The sequence below is a fragment of the Stegodyphus dumicola genome, chromosome 3 (assembly GCF_044657685.1).
Source record: "Stegodyphus dumicola isolate Sdum_Otavi_A_Nest chromosome 3, ASM4465768v1".
Taxonomy (NCBI): Eukaryota; Metazoa; Arthropoda; class Arachnida; order Araneae; family Eresidae; genus Stegodyphus; species Stegodyphus dumicola.
Window position 1 is genome coordinate 40,088,976 of NC_140770.1, and position 17,031 is coordinate 40,106,006.

At 33.6% G+C, this 17,031-nt stretch overlaps 1 protein-coding gene across 2 annotated transcripts in view; it reads left to right on the top strand.

The window, feature by feature from the left end:
* The window catches only part of LOC118182465 (uncharacterized), a 458,248-nt gene that overhangs the window by 419,889 nt on the left and 21,328 nt on the right, over positions 1-17,031 (top strand). For both annotated transcript variants that reach the window (XM_085812781.1, XM_035351810.2), the window contains one exon: positions 15,926-16,304. In XM_085812781.1, coding sequence (XP_085668907.1) covers positions 15,926-16,304 — 379 coding nt within the window. The remainder of the gene's footprint in view (positions 1-15,925; positions 16,305-17,031) is intronic.

The following is a 17,031-nucleotide window of genomic DNA, read 5'->3' on the forward strand; positions in this document are numbered from 1 at the left end:
TCAGGCGACAGCAAAGAAACTCCTCTGTTTGTATTCAATATCAGCAATATTTCTACCAGTTGGTGAGTTTCCACTTTACTTTGAATGCTTCATAATGGTCGGTAAAGTCAACAGAACTAGGTACAAAATACAATTTAACGTGGAGAGTGTAAATAATTTAACTCTGTGTTGTCCGTTGTTCTCGCAAGAAGTGAAAGTAAATTTGTGTTTCTCAACTCTTTATTTCAAGCCGAAGTCAACAAAAAGTTTTAGTTGTTTTTATTTTTGTTGTATAAATTTAGTGTTCTGGTATATATTATTAAAGCTGCGACAAAAATTCATCTCGCAGGCTAGAAGAATAAACTAGAATTTAGAATACGCAAAACTAAGTTTCAGCTTATAAGATTATAAGGTATTTCTCCCGCCTTCTTGACATGTCTTCGTGGTGCGGTGGTCTGCACGCTGGGCGCGTATTTCAGAGGTCCACGGTCCCAGCGAAGGCGTTGCTCATTTTTCAATATCTCTTGCATGCTTCCAAAATTACCTAATGTCTCTGCAGTGGCGCCCGATTTAAAAGGGTGTTGGATGATGATTCTCCTCACTCAGGATTTGGCGATTGGGTCCCCTAAAAACCGCAGTCGCTCTTTAAAAGGGGGAGTCGCTCTTTAAAAGGGGAGGAATTTCTCTTGCCTTCTTGGCATGCCTTCGTGGTGTAGTAGTCCGCACTCTGGACGCGTATTCCAGAGGTTCTCGGTTCGATTCCCGACGAAGGCGTTGCTGATTCTTAAATCTCTTTTTTCTGCTTCCAAAAATACCTAATGTCTCTACAAGATAATATTTCGCAGCTTGAATTTTATTTATATGAAAGGCTATCAAAGTATTTAAAGATACTAATGGTTAACGTATAAGGTTCCTATTATTTTAAATAACCAATTACTTTATGATTTAGTTCTGTTCTATTAGTTCTCGCTTCCCTTTCCCTACCAGAACGTATATTAGTTTGAGAGTATTTAACGTGAGATTTTCGGATTGTAAGACAGAGCATGGCTCTGCCTTTCAAGGCCGATTATTAAGTTTGACTTCTTTTGGTAGCATAAGCTAGATTCAAACTCCTAACAAACTTGGAATGAATTACCTCTTCTTCAACTTGGCAAACCTTTTTATTAAATCAAAACTGGAACATAAATGCACGGCTTGTGCTTACAAATTAGCCAGTGGCTTGTGACGATGAAACTTAAGTAACAGACAAGTTCAAATTTCACACTAAGACTAGTAGCCAAAGGCTACACTATTCATTTAAAGCGAAGATGGCTCAAATTTCTAGCCGGAGTAACAATTTAAATATAGGCAACTGTAATGCAAGCCAAAGAATGCAGTCTTATCTGAACTAGCTAACCTAGTAACTACATTTTGGTAAGAAAAGGGAAGAGAGAAGTGATTGTGCAGGTCTAAATCATAAAATAACTGATTATTTGAAATGATATTAACCTTATAAGTAAAATGGAATTCTTATTTGATGCATTGTACAAATTTATAACTGAATTTGCCCAAATTTTTTAAATCAAAAATAATTTTTATTTTAAAGTTTTAGAGTAATCTTAAACGTACATCTGATAAAAATAAATCAAATTTGGGTTTAAAAACTGTTATGAAATATAAAACAAACAAACTTTTTAAATGCTTACGAAAGTAATTTTAGCTTACAAGCATTCAGTATATTATGTAAGCGAAATCCTTTAGTAAGGATATTAGTTGTCAAGTCATATTAATAAAATTCTTCTTGATAGACGAGAAAAAAATTGTGTTTTGCTTTCAAATGAGCAGCAAAATATTAAAAGAGATCAGTTACTTTTATTTATTTTGCTTCTGCGGAGGACATATTAGTAATTTTGTAAATGAGTGCAGAGATACTCTGGCTAAATTAACGATAATGCTTTAAATTAGGCCATACATAAGCATCCCGCCATCACACAGCGAGAAAGTTAATATTAGAGACACCTTAGAGAATCGGATATGTGATTATCTCATTAGTTCTAACGGCCAGCAGAGTGAACACTTATTCTTTCCCTATGGGCTGCGTCGAATGAAAAATAAACATTTTCAGGCAAATTTAGAATGATGTTTATCTTTCTGATTTCGGTTTCAACAATTATCTTTTCTGACTGGACTTCATCCTGAAATACGTATGCCGAGTCCTTCACCTCAAAGAAATTACTCTGAAATCATCAAACACATAACCACTAAAATATCTGATTTTTTTCCCCTTACATTCGTGAAAGATTGTGAACATTTGTGAGTTTTTGAAATTTTGTACTCTCAACGAATGTTTATTGTAGCTGTTACAATGTCGGGTTTCCTTTAGTTTGAATAACCAGTTATTCTAATTTTTATTATCTTTTCTGAACTCCTCAACTTCCGCTCGCATTTCCTCGCCAGGATGCTCGCATTTCCTCGCCAGGAATTAAGTTAAAGTGAAGAAAAGTATTTAATTGGGCGAAAAGAGAAAGAAGAACGTGATTGCGCTAGCATGGCGCGCGTTGTATTTTGTTCTTCCTGCTGTTAATCTTAGCTACTTATACGCCTTCTGGCCGTTTATTGAAGTCTATCGCCTGTGTAGGTTGCTGGGTCAGCCTCTTAGTTTTAAGTAGTCCAGTACTACTATTTGTTACAGTTCCCACCGCAAGTAGTCGGTGATATTGTGAGCACGAAATACGTGCATTTTTGTTAAAGAGCTTTCATCAAAATAAAAGGGAAATTTAAACCCTTTCTCTGCTATTTCTTCACGCCCGTGTGATAAGTTGCCTGGCTTATTACTAAGGTAGTATCTTTGCATGATAGCTAAAAGAGTTCGATCCTAAAACAATACGTAAATATCTCCTTAAGAACTATGTCAAAGGATGTAGTTCTGATACTTATAACGGGATACAAGATAAACTGATATATATGTGCTGATAAAGCATATTCAAGAAAGGAATATCGAAGATCACCAAAATCACTCACAGAGCAAAGTCTGAAGCAACAATAACCCTTAAGAAAAATCTCGGTCATAAAACAGTCTCATGACTTCCGAACTTAACCGATATTTATAAGATTGGACTAAGCATATCTTCTTTTCAGCAGCGTTCTTATCATTCCAGGTAGAGAAATCGCAGTCGATTCGGCATTCACTGCTATCTCCATCAACTCGGTATCTCCTTTCCAGCTGGTATCAATCATGTTCGTAATGGCATTCAGCTGTTCTTCCCTTTTCACTGCAATGAGCATCCTAAGTGATTCACAGTTCTGATGCCAGTTCTTGTGTATTATGAATTCATAAAGATCTCTTTAATTAACTACGCCGGATGAATAGAAAAAATACACCGCCACTTAACTGAAATAATAACAGCTTATTGTTCAAATGATAACAGCTGTAGTAGTTTAAACAGAAGCTATCAAAGCAGAGTCTGAAAGTGTAATCACCTACTAAGAAACTCAATCTCAAAACAGTCACACGAGTCAGTCGCCACCAATGCAATCGATATTTACAAAAATTGTCCAAACCTTTCTGGAAGTTTCGAGAAAAATCATTCCTGAATCTGCGAAAGTATAAGTATATAAATAGTATATATTTTCTGGAAACCTGCATAATGTCATCAGTTGCATGCTGTTCGTTTCGGCAGTGCTAAATATGCTTGAAGATTAATACTGGTATGGATGATAACGTGAAATTGTGTTATATCAAACAAGTAAACATGTAATTTTTTATAACTTATGTACATATTCGTATTTTAAGTTTTCAATACTTCATGAGAACAGAGAAAATATGACTTATTAAGTTCTCCAAAAATGCAACCAACGTTTCCTTTAGTCAAACAGCCCTCATATGCTCTTCCATAATCATTTAAACAAACAAATAAGGAAACTCTGTTATGGTTGGTAACCGACGTGGAAGAAACTTATCACAATCCATGATTATCTTCGTGAAAGAACTCGTTCAGAGAAATTGCCTGGTCTTTAGATTACGCTTTAACAGAGTCTGGTATCCCTCAAGGAAAAAATCGAAAATTTTAATTTGTAGTTCAATATTGTTTTTTGTTTATAACTATCTTGCACTTATTGATTTGTTAGAGAAAGCATGAAGTATACCTATGACTTCTATATACCTATAACATCATGAATATACCTATAACGTCTTGTATACTTGACTCTCATAAACTGAGTTCGAAATTAGAAGACTGTTTATTAATAATCCCTAAATTCTTAAGTACGATAATGCCAGGAGAAGAGCGTAAAGAACCCTTTATTAACTAAAAGTTGACAAATGGCACCCACGTAAGCTTACAAAAGCCAACACTTTTAGCTTAACTCAAACGGTAATGAATAACTTAAAATTACTGTGCAGTATGTCTCTGACTCGAAAGGTCGTCGTAAACAAGCCCAATGGCAAGTACAGAAATCTAATCACTAGAAATTCAAAGTTAGCAACGTGGCCTTCAAGCAGGCAGAACACATTTTGATTTCACCTTCAAAAACCTTCCCTTAAATACTAACTTCTTTCTACCTCAGCTGAATACACGAACGCGAGTCGATTTGCATTTTGGGAAGAAAGCGTGATTTGAAAGCAAGAGCGATATGAAAGTGGCTTAAACGTAAAATAAATGCTAAGTAAATTAAATAAATCGCCACAACCTCATGAAAGTGCCTTTTAAAACTTTTGTATCATACTTTTTTTAATGTTTGCTGAAAGCATTTTATACATGTAGTGATATTAGTGTATGTAATTATTTCTGCAAAACTACCATGGTAAGCTTTTAACCATTAATCAAAATCACAGAATCAATATCACAGAAAAAAATAACTTTCATTGTCTTTCTAAGGCCATTAAAAGCACTTTATTCCCTGACCAACGTATTATTTGAGCAAAATTATCTATGACTCTACATAGCTATTAATCAAATTTTTTATTACTTGGCAAACTTGCTATAACTCAGTCGTCGGAGAATTTAATGTACTGCAGTCTTATAATACTGTACTAGATATTAATGACTCTAGGGATGCGAATGTGAGCAGTCGAGCGAAAATGTGTTGCTTAAAATGTATAATTAGAAGCTCGGAGTAAAATCTTCAAAAATAATCTTTAACGTAGTATTTAAAAATGTTTTTATTTTCAAGCAGAAAGAGTAATCGATATATTTTGGCAAATATGTAAAACATGGGTAATTTTTAAAATGGGAATATTTTTGCTATTTGGGTTACTTTTTTTTTAAATTCCATGTTATAGAAAGGTGGGGAAAAAACATTTGCATACTTTTATTGAATGGAATTAGGACGTAATTTGTTCTTCATGTACGAGGGTTGGAACTTTAATAGTAGCAACACAGCTGATAAAACGCTACTCAACAAAACCAAAGACTATCGCGTATACCACACGTAAACTACATACCTACATTACCTTTCAGCAAAAAGACTCGTCCTGCCTACGTCACGCGCATGCGGAGTGACGCGAAGAACGATTCCTTGTATTAGTTCGCGGTCTAAAGTAAGTGTTGTCAGGATGTTTTCAAAACAAGAACAACGATGTTGGATAAAAATTGAATGTGCCAGAGGTCGTACAGCACGACAGTGTCATTAAGGGCTTCAAGAGGCTTGCGGGGAATTCGCATTGCCTTACAGAACCGTAGCAAGATGGGTGAAAGCATTCAATGAAGGTCGCCAAAACGTGGCAGACATGCTGCGGGCCAGGTCGTCCGAGTGTCAGCGATGCAGACGTGCAAGCTGTTGCCGCACTAATGGACAGTGATCGCCGCCAAACGATTCGTCAGCTGGCCGGACAAACAGAATTAGCGCATACGACTGTGCTGCACATTCTGAAGGAACGCCTGTCCATGAGAAAAATTGCTTCACGATGGGTTCCACATCAATTGACGGAAATGCAGAAATGTCTACGATACGATGCTGCCCGAACCCACCTGGAGCGCTATGAGCGCGAAAGAGATGCTTTTTTACGCCGTATCATTACGCTGGATGAGACTTGGGCCCGATCGTACCAGCCAGAACTGAAACGCCAATCAAACGAATGGCGTCATCACGGGTCACCACGACGTTCGAAATTTCGTCAGAACCCCAGCAATGTGAAAGTTATGGTGATTCTCGTGTACGACTTTGATGGTGTCATCCTAACGCATACCGTTCCTCCACAGCAGACCGTCACTGCGCGGTATCACTGCTCATTTTTGGAGCACAATCTCCGACCAGCTTTGAGAAGAAAACGGTGATACTTTCTGCAGAACGCTCCTCTCATTTTGCATGACAATGCTCGGCCGTATGCAGCGCAAGCTGTGACTGATTTGCTCAAGTGATGGGGCTCGGAAGTGCTTTACCATCTACCATACTCCCCAGATCTAAGCCCTTGTGACTATGACTTAATTCCTAAGATGAAGGAACCACTTCGTGGCACTCGCTTCCAAACTGTTCCTAAGATTCTTGCGACAGTAGACCGTTCCATTCAAACTATCAACAAAACAGGCGCTGCTACAGGTATTATTCTGCGACTTCCACATCGTTGGAAACGGATTGTACACAATGCTGGAGACTATATTGAAGGACCGTAAAACATGGTGACATGAATCACTTTTGTATTCCTTGTAAATAAATAGTTGCCACTATTAAAGTTCCAACCCTCGTATAATAAATGTGTACGTTTCTCATTTAGCTTTCTTTAGTTAGTAGAGATATGATCTTTATTTTTAGAAATGTTCCTGTTCTCGTTTCTCGTAATTTTTTAACTATTTCATGGCGTTAAGAAATAATAAGATCTTTTTGAGTTTTTCTTTGTTCTTAATTTATGTGTATGTCTTTCTGCGAGCTGTACAGCAATATCATAATCTGTTATAAAAATACAAAATTAAACATTTAGTGTTCGTAACTTGCATAATCTCTTCAAGAAATATTGCAACCTTTGAGGTTCATAAAATGTTTCCCTGTTTCATTACTTTAGTTTTGTGAAATAAACTTGAAGCTTTACACAAAATTCTGATTGAGGAAAAAATGCTCTTAAACCCTTTTTTCGATAGTAAAAATATGCCTAATATACTTCCAGTTCACCTGCCTTTGGTTAAAACCGAGGGGGAAGGACGTGTTCAGTGGCTAAAGGAAAAAAACCTATTTCTTTTTCAGTATGCGGAAAGTTCCATATTAATTTTACTTGTTAGAAATTGCTTCGATTCATTTATACGAATCAGAAACTATGCCGCAAGCATTGAAAACGCATTTTTTATTTCTGAGTTTGGCAATAGTGGCTGAGGATAAGCCTCCTGAATATTGGTAGCTGGAGCACATTAAAATTCCTGCGAATAGACTAACTACAAGGCATTATAATAGTGCATCCTTTATGTAACACAAATATGAGCCAGTTCTCTTTAGCAAGATTTCTACAATGAATATCTGCAGGGAGAATATCAATAGGAATGGGTTATCTGTCTTGAACAGATAAGCCTCCCATGCGTTCCCTTAATAAAATAGCTAACTTTAATTCAACTCCATACTGACATCCGAGGTCTAAGATATGAAATCTTATATTGAGAAATTTTCTGTATTAACACAGTGATCTGTTTAATCAAAATATTCTTCCCCTTTCCGTATGTAATATTTATCCAAGGCAGTGGCCAAACGACCAAATTTCTGGCAATTACTAATTCGTTCTTGATTAGATTTCCAGTTATTTCCTGGAATTTTATAGATTTTGTTCGTAAGTAACTTCACTATTGACGTCTAATTTCCTTCAGAAAATCCTCACTGAAGGAATCATTTTTTTCAGTCAGGTACAGTATGGGGGATACCAGCGATGTACCATGGATAAACTGGTAATGCCTTCCCATACTAACTACCCCTAAAAATTTTTACTTTTTTTTTTTTTTTTTTTTTTTTTTTTTTTTTTTTTTTTTTGCAAGCCTTATAAGAGTTTACAAAGAAAGGTTTAGGAGATGAGCAACTTAAGCTTTCCAAAAGGATATAGACATCTAGAGTTTATTGATTACCGTACACCCTTGCATTCAGTATTTCTTAAAGATAATTATTTAGGATATAAAGAGATTAAAATGTAATGTCAATACAATTTGAAATTCACAAATTAAATTAAGAATATCTGTTTTTATATAACAAAAATAACAGATAAACATAGTAAGAAACAGATAAGCGTAAATGAGATAAATATAATAAGTACTAGAAACAGAATGTTATAATGAACTGTACTAATAATACTAATGAAGTATCTACGATTTCAGATCGTTTCAGAATAACATCAAAAAATATTGTAAAAATTTGAGAATGCAAACATTGGGAACACAGAGGATAATGTTGACAAGAAACAAACTGAATTTTAAAAAAGTTACTAAAACGGTATGCTGAAGCCGATTATTATTTAAAAGTTCACAAGTATATTCATAAGATGTGAAAGTTCTTTAAGGTTATTCAGCATGAGGAACTTGACAAAGATCTAGGACATAGGTAGAGGGTCGTTGGAAATTGTTTTTTAAACTTAGATTAATGATCTTTGTATTTAATAACCTCTGGAATGCCAAGAGATCAGTTTGTGGTATTTTTATGTGATTATCCTGAGTTAAGGGACATAAGAAAATGTAATGATCAGAAGTTTCCTGTTCCCCAAATATACAGATGTCGGAGTTTTCCTTATATCTTGCTTAGAAATGTGTAAGGAAAGTGTCCGTGTCCTGTTATATGGTAATTTAATGAAGGGTTTGAGTACACAGAGATGCGAAGTTTACGTTGGTAACCAAAAGAGATACGAAGTTTACGTAGGCGTTGGTAATCAAATTATATGTGGGTCTTCCCTGTAGAGCACTATTCCATAAATCTTGCCAATACTTTGAAGCAAGTTGTTTTATCTGGTATTTGAAATTTGAACGAGGCCATGGAAGAATGAATTCAACATCATCTTAGTTAAGAGCTACTTCTTTGTCTAATTCATATGACTGGTCATTTCCAAAATGGCCACTATGTCCATGAAATGTGAATTTTGTAGGTTGGAACTAGAGCAAGAAGAGTCGGGAAGTAATGGAGAATAAGAAAAGTATTCTTCCCAGTTAAAATAGCTGCTTGAAAGTCAGATCATATGGTAAATTCCTCGAGATTTTTTAGAATGGCTATTTCAATCGCTGCTTTTATGGCTGACATTTCAGCCTCGAAAACTATTATTATTATGGGCATGTCCTTTCCATGTGATGATATTTGAAGGAACAATTTGAAAATAGACTACTGAGCTTGTCTTCAGTGTTATGTGCAATGAATCAATGAACGGCCCACACGTAACGCTAATCCACGAACTCACTTTGAAATAAATCCGCGCGGGACAAATAGTTGTCTTTTATGACTGAATTTTAATAAATTTCGAGCTATATGAAATCTAAAATAGGAAATTTAGAATAACAGTGACGGTTATGTGACCTGAGGTGGACTTTATTACCATGTGTAAAATCATCAGTTATGTGGATTTCATCACTTGGCTGCAATATATAAATTAATAAATTCAAGATAACTTCATATCTTGTGCTCACACAATGTTACAACTATCAGCTGCAGTTGAACCCTGCTATAATGAACTCGACTTGCAACGAACCCCGGATATAATGAACAAACCTATTGGTACAGTCGTGTTTCCTATACACTTAGTGTTACACTACACTGTCAGAGCGAACCTTCTTGAGTCTAAAAATAGGGTTTAACGAAATATATGGATACCTTGAACTGAATTTGTTTTGGTATTTTTCACAATTGTTTTCAGAATTTATGTAAACTTTGTAGAGACATTAGGTATTTTTGGAAGCAAGAAAGATGAAAAATATACAACGCCTTCGCCGAGAATCGAACCGCGGACCTCTTAATTACGCGCTGAGCGTGCAGACCACCACACCACGAAGGCTCGCTAAGAACGCGGGAGAAGTACCTTGTATACTCCCCCTTTTAAAGGGCGACTGGGGTTTTTAGGGGATCCAATCGCCAAATCCTGGCTGAAGAGAATCATCATCCAACACCTTTTTAGTTCGGCCTCCACTGTTGAGACACTAGGTATTTTTGAAAAGCAGGAAAGATGAAAAATTAAGAATACCTTCGCCGGGAATCGAACCGCGGACCTTTCAAATACATGCTGAGCGTACAGAGCAGTACACCACGAAGGCTCGTTAAGAAGGCGAAAGAAATTCCTTATAACTTTAACGAAAACATGACTAACCGTTCAAATCATCTACGTGTAGGTTATTAGGATCCAAATTCCATCCGTAAAGGAAAACACCTTATGATATTTTTCCTTTATCTTCGCCCCCTACATCTCTCTCTGTTTTAAACAAAGCCTATGTGAGACAGGAGTGTCATCCAACTCACAAACAACAAAGAGGAGAATAAAGAGGATGCAATAAACATATCTTAGGACACCTTATGATGTATATGACTCATTGTACCAATATATGTGAATAGTTCTCTGATTCCATTCAAATTCTTTTTCATAGCATAGCATAATTAAACTAATGGAGGATCTAAGATTTTTTCGCAGAGGATGTCATTATCGTGACAATATGTTACTGGTTATTAAAATTTTTTATTTGAATATTAGTGGGTATGTGTCCTAAACTTTCACGAATCCGAATTAGAATTCAGAATCTCTCCAACCTTCCATGTCCAAATATTACGATAAGCAAAAAAAAAAAAAAAAAAAAAAAAAGGTTTTTACATAATATTTAAAAATTATTAATTAAAGCGAAACTTGATATCTGCGTTTAATAATAAACAAATTTTAAAGTAACATTTATATTTATCAAAACCCTAGAAATACAATCTAATAAATTAAATGCGTATTTAAAAATCTTTAATTTTAAGGTTCATTTTCTTAGCATGTTTTTTTATAAAGTATTTGAGTAACAATTCAGACAGTTTTATTACATTTCTTTAGAATGCTTTACAGTCGAAGTACATAAGAAGAGAAAAGATTATTCCAAGGATTTACACAAATAAAAAACACTTAACTCTTTAAAAAGTCCGCTGAAACAGCAAACAGCGTTTGATGTTTAATGAACGTTTTATGGACAATGTAATGTCGTATAGCTGTAACGTCGTTGCTATGTTACTAAAATTTTAGCCAGCGAGAGATTTGAAAGATCTCGTGGTTGAAACAACCTCGTTTAAAGATGTGTAAAAGATATGTACGCTAAAATGAGTTAGTTTTCTGTAACTCTTTAAAATAAAAAAATACTAGTTATTTGTAAAAATGGTATACTTTCATTACCAACCTCGTTACAACAACAATAATACTAATCTTTGCCTAGGAGTCTATCTTTATTAAAACTATATAAATAAAACTTTAAAAATAAAGTATGTAATCAAAAATCTTTTAACTTTGTAGACTCATTTTCTCAGTTTATTTGGTGCTACTTTGGTAGACGGTTGCACGGATTTTTGGTGATTTACTTTGGCGGAATTGTTGGCGCGGTTTTTACAATCGTCAGCCATCTTGAAAAACACTGATTTTACGTATTTTACGCATAGTAAAGTATTCGAAACCTTAAAAACATAAATATTGTTCAAAATAATGGATTATTATTATTTTTTTTTTTGTTGTTGTTGTTGTTGTTGAAAACGTTGTTTTTTAAGATGGCAGGCAAATGTAAATAAATACATTTACTGCGAGTATAAAATACTAAAGTAAAGTAAGGTTAAATTATTACTTTCATATAGCAAAGAAATAGAATAAAAACACCGCTATAAAAACACTGCTCCAATGTTTAATTGGATTAAAATATTACTTAAATTCAAATACTTTAAAATAAGTAAATAAAAACGCTTCGTACACTAGAGCTAAAATGACAGCAATTAGAAGTTTACTGCCGGTAAAAAAGAAGGAATGTTTAATTCTTTTTTTACCCGTTACAGCGGTTATTTCTTTCACCGTGACCACAATACCATATACGGCCGTCCTCAGAATCGGCTCTTTTAACGATCTTCAAAATTTAAAATAAATTTCCTCTGATCCTTGTAACAATTTATAAATAAACCTTTGATTAGGAAAGCCAGATTCGCCAAAATAAGGTCTCAAAGGACAATTTTTTTATTCCGATACCAATAATTCTTGGTAGTTATCAATAACAACATTAATCTTTGAAAAGGACATATCCGTTCGCTATAAAATCTAAGGAATTCGAAGAGATCAATAATAAAATTTAAAAATGGCATGCACAAATATTCAGAAGCCAATCAGGGAGCTGATTACATCACGCATGGAATTAAAATTATTTAAATAATCATACATAATAAAATCATTTTCTAAAAAAAAAGCAAGATAAAATTGTATTTTAATATTTAACAGCCATAAATAATAAATTTATAGATATTAAAACCAATAACTTTTAAAGTATATAAAATTTTTATTTAACTTTTAAAGTATTTTAAAATTGTATAAAATATCATAAACAATAAAATTTTTATTTCAAATAAAAATGCAAAATTAAATTCATTTTTAATATTTAGAAGCCATAAATAATATTTAAAACGCGGAATTTATGCATAATAAAACGCACTAATTTTTTAAATAAAATGACAACAAAGTATCGGTTACCATAAATAACTTATCCAGCAATGGGTTTACCATAAGTCGTATCGCTCGCCAAAAAAAAATCTCGCCAAAATCCGTGCAACCGTCTACCAAAGTATTTTAACAATGTAAAGTTTATTTTAACAAAGCAAGAATTCGAATAAAAGCTAATGTTTTTTAACATTTTTCTAGGTTCCTTCGAAATTAAATTAAGCATAGAGGAAAGATCTGGAAAGCTATCTTTACTGAGTTGCATGTTATTTCTTGCTGTAAATATTATTATGCAAGAATTCAGATAAAAACACTACTGTTATAAAAAATAAAAATGCCAAGTCTCAGAACATTTTTCCCCTAAATTCAGACTTTCTTTAGGCATATGATTTAGTGGCCTTTTATGAATCTAAAAGTTTCTTAAATGTAACATTAAAAAAAAAAGTCTCGAAAGAAAACATTAAAATTGAAAGGTACACAATCACATAAACTAAAAGATATATACTTTAAAAGTGTGGGTAGAATTACGCTCAATTTTCTCGAAATAATTGTTTTCATTCGCCATTTTTAGCTCTGAAATTAATTTTACATAAATAGAGTTATTTATTACTGTATCCATCGTTCTCTGAATTATCGCTTTCTAACATCATTTTCGAACAATTTAGAATTTTCAGATCATATCTGCGATACAGCTTTCCACCATTTGGGGGAAAAATTCGGAATAATGTATATATGTATTATTTGCGTTACTTCTCTTTTGTACAAGAATCTGTCAAAATGTTAATATTGTAATTCTGTAAGCTTTAACTTGGCTTCCGTTATATTAACGTCATTCCCATACCTAATTTCACTGTAACTTACATCAAGTTTCTTTCTGATAGTTTTCATAATTATTCTTGTCAGTTTTCAGAGATTTTAAGGCTCAGTTTTTCCTTGGCTCCACAAGCAGTATGATTAAATTTAACTAAAAATTAACAATAGGAAATGCGAAGACTCAGAGTCTTACGAAGCTTTAGTAACAAATGTTTTCTATGCATGCACAGATTGGAAGCGACGTCGAACACGGAAACATTTCAGATCTCGAAAAATATATTTTCAGTTGAGGTAAAATCTGTTTAAAGGAACAAAAATAATCTATGATATCGTCTGTTAAAAAACAAATTTTTCTGTGTCAAAATTAATAAATTACAAGAATTCATTATAATAAGTAACGATTTACAATATATTACTTGTTTATAATGTATAACTATAACTATTTCTTTGCTTATCCTTTTTACCGTATTTATCGATTTTTTCCTCTATTCCATTGAAAATGCTCGAGATTCCTCAGTATTTCAAATTGTTTCAAATACTTTTTATCTGAAATACCAAGATATTGGATATTTTCTTCAGTACTAAAATAGTGGACTAGTGCTACGTGGAAATCACAGTAGTAATAACTAACAACTGATGATAGGTTGTAGAATGGAAATATAGCGTTTTGTTCCCATTAGTAATAGGTTCAAAAGTGGTTGGACTCCGTAAATTAAAAATTGTATTCGTAAAGATAAAAAATTTTAAACAATTTTAAAAAATATTGTGAGATGTTTTCTCTCTCCTTATCGTGTGCCTTAGTCGAGTAATTGAGATCACTTCGAGCGAGCAATTTGGAGGTCAGAAGTTCGAATCCAGACCCTGACATCGCTGATTTCTCATGTTTCCTGGCTCTAAAAAGTAAAAATTGCTCTACAAGTAGCGCCCGAACTAAAGTATGGTGGACAATAATTCATCACTACCAGGATTTAGATACTGAGTCCTTCTCTTCCCAGTCTCCTTTTATGTGGGCGAAAATATAAAGTATTTACAACTACCTTTCGCCATGTCTTCCCAGTGTTATTGGAAACACGTCTGGCTATAGGTAGGTTCGAATGTAGAATCACGACAAGAGCATTTCTTTTCTTCGGTTTCCTGGCTTCTAAAATTCCAGTGTCTCTAAAACATAAGGGCCAAATTAAGAAATTCAGTTTCGAAGGAAACTAAACTCCAGTTTCAGAATTTAAGAGTTTATCTTTCTGAATCAAAATCATGGATTAATACTAAAACATGCAGCAGTAGTAGTTGACAGTAAATAAAGTGAGGTATTTTCCATTATACAAAAACACCATTTGAAAAAAAAAAATATGCAGGGGATTTTTAATTAAAAGTTATAGTTCAGAAGTTGAGAAACCTTTACGTTCTTCTTTATTTACTTATTTTAAAGTATATAAAAACTTTAAAGAATATAAAAGTAATTCTTCTTATAGAAAGCTATTGAACTATATAAGTATCCCATTAAATTATGTAAGTGTTTCAGTTTGGAGATAGAAAAATATTGATGTTATTGAATTAGTTATGGAGTTATGGCAACTCAGATGATATATGTCTGCGTAAGAAAAGTGACATCTTCGTAGAAAACTTGCAAGCATAAAGTGGCTCTTACTCACATTATAGATAGAAAACACGAAAACGTCACCATGACTAGCAAGTTCTCTGTGATTTAAACCCTGATCTGATTGTTGCGGTTTAACAATATTATTCACTTGTTCATTCTCGCGGTAATAAATTTAAGAACAAAATTTTAGTTAAATTTACATTAAGCAACAAACCTCTGCATTTAAAAGAGCGTTTTAATACCTGGAATTAATTCAAAAAATCATTTGGGGGATATTTAAATGCATAGTCATGTTTTAAACAAGCAAAACGCAAATTATACTGAAGCTCATTTTCACAAAATGAACTGAAATTTAATCATTACTCTGTCCGAAATGATAATATCGACATTACGATTCAAGAATAATATCAAAAACTTCTAAAAGAATATTTTTTATAACGTTTCAGAAGAATCATTTTCGCAAGAAATGCTAGACAAAGAGTGCTTCCGAAATACAGTTCGGAGATTAAATTGAAAAAGTTTTCACGTTTTAGTGATTTTACCGAATGTCTGTAATCTGGCCACAGTCATTCGAAACAGATGAACAAAATCAACATTGTTTGGATTTCGCCTACTGTCTTTCACTTTTCGAAATAAATAAATAATGCCCGCACGTATTTCATCGATTGTTGTTCTTTCGTAATTTCTTCAGGATTGCCCATTACGAATTTTATCGAAAGAGAAGAATATAGAAATTTTTTTTAGCCATAAGAAACTTTCAGTGCATTTTCTTATTTTTCCGTGCTTACAGAAATTTATTCATGAACAAAAGAACCCATGAAATTCATTTGTTTCAGTAAACTGTACTTCAATTTGAGGTCAAATTCATATAGCATATGAAACTGGTGGTAAATAAGATTCTGTTTAACTAATATAAGAACGGTTCTGTGCTTTTTAACTATGTGTATATTGGTATCTTTCTAATTTTACAGGGCCTTCATTCACTTCTGCGTTTATCTTTATACGGCAATCGTATCAAATTCATTGACAATTTAGCCTTTGTCGGCATCGGTAGAAATCTCACTCGCATCAACCTGGGAGCCAACCAACTGACAGCTGTCCCATCAAGGCCATTAAGAAACCTGTCTGTGCTCCAGAGACTCCAGCTGCACGAAAATAACATTGCTGCTCTTCTACCGGAAGAATTTGCTGCTATGGATGGAGAATCCCTAGATGTCCTGAATTTAGCCAACAACAAAGTCCAGCAGCTTCCACCAAGGGCCTTCATGTCTCTTCACGCTCTAAATTCCCTAGATCTGGAGAGTAATTTGATAACTTCTATACATTCCCATGCATTTCAAGGAATTGAAGGTAAATGTGTATGATTGTATGTATACATGCAATCATATATTCATATAATCATTATATTCATATAAGTTTAATATCTCTAATAAGTGTAAATGCATTGAAAGAAATCCTCACTAAAAATCTTAATTCTACAGTTTCGGGCCATATGTTTTTTATCCCTTGCTAGATGCATTGTACAAAGTAAATAAAAATGTATCTCTATTGGAATTATGGTTTCCTCCATTAAATGGGAAAGGCTCACGACATTCCATGAAGACAATGTTGTAAATACTTATCAATACTTGCTTGTAATTTGTTATATATACTATATATATTGTAATATTGAGTGTATTGTTTTGATTTACTTATTTATTGTTTAGTGGGTGTGTATTATGATTTTATATTTATTTTGTTTATTCTTCAACTCGTGTCTGTTTATTGTTATTTGTGTATGTTCGCCTCATGTGTTGTATTACGTACTATTGTTATTTATTTCTGAGTCGACTGATGTGGAAATTGATTCTCGCCTCAATCTGAAGTAGAATATGACTGTGATGTATCATGCACTTATTGATATACGGCAATTTGCTTATCAAAAGATTTTTAACTGACCCAAAATCCTTTATAGCTAGTAATCAACAGAGTTGAAGATAAATCTTTCCACTACGACTAATGACATTTATTTTTTTTTTTTTTTTTTTTTTTTTTTTTTTTTTTGCTACACATAAAAGCACACGACAGCAAAGGCGAA